The following is a 6,975-nucleotide window of genomic DNA, read 5'->3' on the forward strand; positions in this document are numbered from 1 at the left end:
ATGAAAGGAGTCTGTATTGTGTTGGTGGTGCTTTGATTGTCTACTTGCCCTGTTTCTAGGAGGGACAGATAGGACCCACCCTCTCTCTGCAACATATGACCCTCTTGTTTTCCTGTTAGGATTCACTTTGGACAGATTACTAGCAACCAAATGCTTGTGCCTGTGATAGAGAAACTGAAGGAAACAACTATTTCAAAAGTGAGACAAGTTCAGGTAAGTGTCTTTGTATAGAGTAAACAAGGCAGAGTCCTGTGTGTGTGTGTGTGACTTAGAGGTAGCATAGTATGCTATGCCTGGTCTTTGATATGCTCATCACATATGGCTGTATTTGAGAGAAAGTTTTCTTTATGGGAGCTTATAGGAATAGGTTTTTAAAAAACAAAAGAAGGTAAGCCAAGTACCAGTGGCTTAGACCTATAGTCCTAGCTACTCAGCAGACAGACATGAGGATCACTGTTTGCAGCCAACCCAAGCAGACAAAAATCCTTCAATCTTACCTCTAATTAGCCAGCAAAAAGCCAGATGTGGAAGTGTGGCTGTAGTGGTGTAGTGCCAAGTTTTGAGCAGAAAAGCCAAGTGAGAGCACAAGGCCCTGAGTTCAGTCCTCAGTGACTGGAACTTCCCACCCCACAACCCCCACCCCACATACACACATGTAAAGAAGAAAAGCCCTTAGCACAATTAACAACAAAAGAAGCCATTCATTTCCGACTCTTGATACAGCCAGGTTCCTCTAAAGGGCAGAAAGTTTATAATCTCTCATATTCTTTTCCAGGATGTAATTGGCTTCAATATGGCTGGTCTTGATTATCTCAGGAGGGAGTGTGAGGCAAAGAGTGAAGTTATGTTCTTTGCCGAAGCTACAAGCCAGTTGGAAGAGAAGAAGAGGAAGAGGAAAAACAGGAGGAAGATGATTTTAACATTGACTTAGAACTGAAAGTGTACCATTTTCTACTTTCCATGTAAAGAAACTCTAAGCCGACCTGCAAGGACTGGCCGTCATCTTAACAGCAGCAAATAACAGAAGTCCGTGTTACAGAAGGGCTCTCCATGCAGCTCCTGGGCGGCTGTGGTCCGGCTCCATTTCTTGGGCTTAGGAGCATGATTAGATTAAAAACAAAACAAAAAAAAACCCTTCCTGTGCTCTTGAGGGTGATCCCAGCAGAAGTTTTTCTTTTTACATGCTAGCAGGGAGCAAAGAATCTTTTTTAAATTAGGTAGTTAGATTACTAGAGTTCAGAGTAACATTTCAAAAGTTTATTTATTTTTGTGGCACATGAGGTATACTTTGTTATTTTCCATTGCTTTACTTCAGAGGCAATCAGGTACTTGACTTTACTGTACATGTAGTGTCATGGATTTTTGAGGATAAAAGAAGAGGAAAATCTATCTAGAGCAACTTATACAAACCTGTTGTGTTTCCTCATTGCTGTTTATACTTTCCCAAATAAAATAGTTGTTTACAGAGAATAGTGAGGCAAAGTTCTCTCAGTAATACAGTGGTGTCTAGGTGACTGGTATACTTTGTGTGGCATCTGTCTACATGATAGGAATTTTGAAAGGTAGGAATGTTCTAGAAAAAGGTTGGGAGAAACACCTCTGAACAATGGACTTTCGAGGCAGGAGATTTTTAAATTTCTAATTTGGACTATTTGTTACAGGTCTGTTCATAGTTTCTGCATCTTTCAGATGGTTCTCTTATCTTTCTATGAATCTACTTCATCCAAGTTTCTGAGTTAGGTTGCCAGCATTTCCTCTGGCTCAGAGATGCTAGTTTTGTATGTGGCTTGGATGGAGGCTTGTGTCCCAAATCCCAGACCTGTAAGTCATGACACAATTACTGGAGTGAGGTAGGGGGTGTGGTGGTGGTACCGTTGGGCATTGTAACGATAAAGAATGAGTTTTGGCGGTTCCCAAGATAGCTCTGGAAAGGCGAGGGTGGACAGACAGCGGATAGCCTGATGGTCTCCGGTGATGTCCGGGGAATCAGTCTTCAGTTTTGGCACGAATCCCTGCCATCATGAATTACTTAAATATCTTGAAATTCATGATGCAAAGAGAGATTAAATCCATATCCTGTTTGTACTTGTTGGATTTATGCCTCAGAGCATTAGATGAATAATTCCCCATTAATATTTTCTAGTTCTTTTGTGGTGGAATTGGGGCTCCCTGCCCCCGCCCTCCCTCAGCCTTTGCAGTTGAGGCTAGGAGTGTAGCACGTCAGCCTGTAGGAGGCCAGAGAAACCAGCCCTGTCTGACAACTTGCAGCTTTAGCCTCATCCTGCTTTAAGGTACCTGGCTTGTGGTACGTCATTAGGACAGCAGGGAAAAACATAGGACACATTGCTGTTGTCTCTCACGGACACAAGGTAGGTTCTCCAGGGACTCTGATTCTCTGACAGCACTATTGTAAGGAGGAGAAAACAGACAGATAACAGAGCAAGGAGAGAGAATTCAGCTAAGTCCCATCTGGCCACATCCTAAAGAGATTTGGTGAGATTGTCTAATTTCACTCTTCATTGGGGGAAAATAGTTTTGATGAAGGATGTTATTAAGATCAGGATGGTGGGCTCATTATTTGTTTCAGAGAATTACGCTTTCCCCAGTTTGAATTTATTTATTTTTTTGTCGGTCATGGGGTTTGAACTCTGGGCCTGAGTGCTGTCCCTCAGCTCTTCAGCTTAAGGTTAATGCTCTACCATTTGAGCCATAGCACCATTTCCAGTTTTCCGAGTGGTTTATTGAAGGTATGAGTCACATGGACTTTCCTGCCCTGGCTGGCTTTAAACCATGATCCTCAGATCTCAGCCTCCTGAGTCTGATTGCAGGCATGAGCCACCAGGGCGTGGCTATTTTATTTTATTTTTTTTGTTAGTTGCAGGGCTTGAACTCTGGACCTCCCACATCTCTTCAGCTCAAGTTGAACACTCTACCACTTGAGCCACTACTCCAAGCCCTCATGGATGCAAGACAAACACTCTACCACTGAGCCACCTTCCCAGCCCCTCAGTTTGAATTCTAATTGAGTAAATAGCAATAGATTTCACCTACAAAAACCTCACTGGAATCCTCAATAGTTTTTAATAATAAAAAAGGAGTCTTAGGTCCAAAAAGTTTGGAAATCACTGGCTTAACTGCATCTCCAAGTCCAGATACCTCGGAGTTCACATATGTGCTGCTGCTATGTGGAGAGTAAGGTTACCTTTGATCAGCACAACTAAGACAGCATGTGATAAAGAATAAACATGCTGAGCCGTGACCCTTAGATCTGAGGCCAGCCCAGCAGACCAATCAGACTCATCTCCAATGAAGCAGCCAAAAGTGGGAAATGGATCTGTGGCTCAGGTTGTAGAGTACAGGCTTTGCACACAAAAATAAGTGAGAGCAAGGTCCTGAGTTCAAACTCCAGTACCAGCACATACATGTATGTACACATTAAAAATAAACTTAAGAATCACAAAATGTGGGTTTACTTCTTGCATTTAGTTTCTGGCATGTTTCTTCTAAAGTAGGAAATGGAAAATTTGATAAAATCTGTCTTAAGTAGAAGATTAGTTTTGCTATGAATTAGTTTTGCTATAAATAAATGTGTTTCTAGAAATATGCAATGCAATAGTACACAATATATAACATGAAGATTGATTTTACTATGTAAGATATATATATTTAACATTACATAGAATTATATATACCTAGTTATAAATTATATACAGTTAACATGTTATAATGAACATATATAGAGAAAGAGCAACTTGCTGTTACTGAAAGCCAATATTTTCTTTTATTCAGAGTGAGTCATTTTAGAATTGAGTGGTTGACGATTACCATCTATGACTTACTGGGTCTAATGTTGAGAAACCTTCCGAGACATGAACACTCCAAGTGCAGAAGAAGAAATCGTGGAAGTCTTTTGGACCATGGGATTTTTTTTTCCCCGGGGAAAATCTTTTTGGCGATTATCATAGTTACTGCTGGTTAAAACTGGTGAGATCCTCATTAAGGACTATGATTTTCCTGACTAAATGACTTGTAGATACAAAATCCAGGTAACATTTTTTTGTTTAGTTTTTTGCCGGTTGTGGGGCTTGAACTCTGGGCTTGGGTGCTGTCTCAGCTTGAAGAGCTCAAGACTAGCTCAGCTCAAGACTAGCGCTCTACCATTTGAGCCACAGTGCCATTTCTGGTTTTCTAGTGGTTTATTGGAGGTAAGAGTCTTACGGACTTTCCTGTCTGGGCTGGCTTTGAACCCTGATCCTCAGATCTCAGCCTTTCGAGTAGCTAGGATTACAGGCATGAACCATTGGCTCCCAGCCCAGGTAGCATTTTAAACTCAAGAGTTTTCATGGTTAGCAACCTTGCTGGGTAACTTTGTGTGTCCAACAGGATGCCGCCTGCATGGTATCTGGGGGTCTGAGGATGTACAAACATGTCTTGGGATGCCTTTTGTGGGTTTCTCTTCTTTGTACCTCTGTCCTTTCTGCAGCAAGCCACCACCATGCCAGGTGGTCTTTACCTACCTGACAGTGTCTTATCAGCAAGGGAAGAGTAAGATGATCATAAGTGTATCTTTTAGCATAAATTCAAGAGGATTCTCTGGCCAAGACAAGTAATTCAGTGGTGGGTGGATCAGAATGTTTCCTAGGTGGCGGGGCTTGGCTTCATCCCCAGAGGGAAATAGTTCTCAGGCTAGTTCCTGTGTTTCTGTGGAATGTGTCATGCTGGGTGCTGGTGGCTCATACTTATAATCTTAGGAGGCTGGATCTTAAGGTGGAGGTTCCTGACCAGCCTGGGCACAAATGTCTTAGGAGATTTATCTGCAATAAACAAGCAAAAAGTTGGAATTGGAGCTATGGCTCGAGTGGTAGAGTGCTAGCCTTCAGTGTGAAAAGTCATGCAAGATTGTAAGGCCCAGGGGCTGGCAAGGTGGCTCAGTGGTTGAGTGCTTGCCTTGCATGCATGAGGCCCTGGGTTCAATTCCTCAGTACCATATAAGCTGAAAAGGCTGGAAGTAGCCCTGTGGCTCAAGTGGTAGAGCGCTCGCCTTGAGCTGAATTGCTGAGAGACAGTGCCCAGGCCCAGAGTTCAAGCCCAACAACTAACAGGCCATCGGTTCAAACCCCAGTACAAGCAAAAAATAAAAACAACATTACTTTAAAAAAGATACATAAAGGTCACACTATTTTATACTATTCCCTTCTTAATACCGGCAACCCCTCCATCTCTACATTGTTCTTACCCTCGTTATATTTCACTTTGTGTGCTGTCTCCTCTCACTTGAGTATAAGCTGTGTAAAGGTAGAGCTTTGTCTTTTGTTAATTGCTTTATCCCTACTTCCTAAAACAAAGGGTACTGGTTATACTTTATGCCCATCCTGGGATTTGAATTCAGAGCCTCAGTCTCATTTGACTTTTTTACTCAAGACTGGTGCCCCCCCCACATGAGCCACAGCCCCACAACCTGCTTTACTTTGCTGGTTAATTAAAGAAAAATCTCTTCAAACCTGACTGGCTTGGAGCGGGTATCCTAAGATCTCAGCCTCCTGAGTAACTAGGATTGTAGGAAGAACCACTGTTGCCTGTGGAGATGAGAGTTTTCAGACTGAGGTATTCCGATTGCCTGATCTCCCCGTTGCTAGCCTACAGTACAGCATTGATAACTGCCTGACATTTAGTTGCTATTAATGTGCTAGGAGCCAGGTATCTTTTAGATACAGCTAGATGCTTTTAAATACTGAGTAAAGACATGGACTTTGTCCTGTGCAATTTAAGACTCAGATTTTGGAGGCAGACACATTTGGCTTTCTGTTCTCTCGCTCACAGATCATGTCTGTCCCGCTTCTGATTGCTTGGACTGAACTTGAAAGGATATTTGCTTCCACAGGCAGGAGCAGGACATGGTGCTCCGTCATAATTTCAATATTGTGAGAGATGTGGGCAGTTCCTTTGGCTCCTTCCTCCCCTATGGCCGTGGCGAAGAGCTCCACCTTCAGCTCTGCCTGCAAACCAGCCGCCACCTGTGAGACACAAGGCAGAGTTACAGCCAGAGCTAGGTGAGTTCAAATCCTGGGTTTTCACAGTAATTTGGTAAGTCACTTCAGCTTCCTTGTACCTAAGCTTGGCATTAAGAAATGGGAAACATTGTGGCAGGTTCGGTACAATCCCGTGGAGTAAGTGGAAATCCACTAGAAACTTTGGAAGGATGTTGTGCTCTGGTCTGCAAGTCATCCCAAAGGCCGCGCCCCTGTGTGTGCAGTCAGGACAGGGTGTGGGCGCTGGGAGGAGGGCCCTGCTGAGAGGAAGGATCGTCATTTAGGAGTGTGTCTGGCCTTCTCTGTCTGCTGGCCGTGTGGGGAGGCTGGCTGTGTTGTGTGCTCCCGCCCTGGTGGTCTGCCTCCTGGTCCCACGGGCAGAAGCAGGAAGTCACATGTTCAGGCACTAAAACCTGAGTCTGAGCCAAAAACAGACCTTCCTTTTCTTTCAGTTGTCACCTCAGTACTTTGTCCCAGTGATGGGAAGCTGCCAAGGGCACAGGGGTGAACCAGGTGCTATTTGGGAAAGGCGGAGGGAAGCTAAGTGCCAGGGTGTAGAGGTGGCATGGAAGACAGGCGTTGGGAACACCCAGAGTGGTTGAGTGGTTGCTACTTCTTGATGGTCAGTAGTAACTTTCTCCTGGCAACCTTACAGATGAAGACCTACAACTACTTAAAGATAATACAATTGCAAAAATTAGTAAGATACTGTCAGCAGTAAGTTAGAATACATTATGTGTATGTATATATATTTATGAAGGTAAACATCATCTAAAAAAGATATAAATTTACTTTTTTTTAAATTTAATTTTATTTGTGAACATACTGTACAGAGGGGTTACAATTACATAGGCAGGATAATGCGTACATTTCTTACCAAGCATTGCAGCCTCCTCCTTTGTTTACCCTTCCCATCCCTTCCCAGCCTCCCCCCTCCCCCCTAAAT

At 43.3% G+C, this 6,975-nt stretch overlaps 2 protein-coding genes across 4 annotated transcripts in view; one reads left to right on the forward strand and one right to left on the reverse strand.

The window, feature by feature from the left end:
• Positions 1-2,684, forward strand: part of Wdr3 (WD repeat domain 3) — a 29,045-nt gene extending 26,361 nt beyond the window's left edge. For all 3 annotated transcript variants that reach the window (XM_013024684.1, XM_013024687.1, XM_013024686.1), the window contains exons 26-27: positions 120-213; positions 776-2,684. In XM_013024684.1, the coding sequence (XP_012880138.1) occupies positions 120-213; positions 776-931 (250 nt within the window). In that variant the 3' untranslated portion in view covers positions 932-2,684. The remainder of the gene's footprint in view (positions 1-119; positions 214-775) is intronic.
• A 1,160-nt stretch (positions 2,685-3,844) lies between these two features.
• Spag17 (sperm associated antigen 17) overlaps positions 3,845-6,975 on the reverse strand; it is a 98,596-nt gene continuing 95,465 nt past the window's right edge. Inside the window, exons 47-48 of the mRNA XM_013024640.1 lie at positions 5,870-6,014; positions 3,845-3,984 (exon numbers count right to left, since the gene is read on the reverse strand). Of these exons, the coding sequence (XP_012880094.1) occupies positions 3,845-3,984; positions 5,870-6,014 (285 nt within the window). The remainder of the gene's footprint in view (positions 3,985-5,869; positions 6,015-6,975) is intronic.

This window comes from Dipodomys ordii, unplaced genomic scaffold, assembly GCF_000151885.1.
Source record: "Dipodomys ordii isolate 6190 unplaced genomic scaffold, Dord_2.0 Scaffold78, whole genome shotgun sequence".
NCBI lineage: Eukaryota > Metazoa > Chordata > Mammalia > Rodentia > Heteromyidae > Dipodomys > Dipodomys ordii.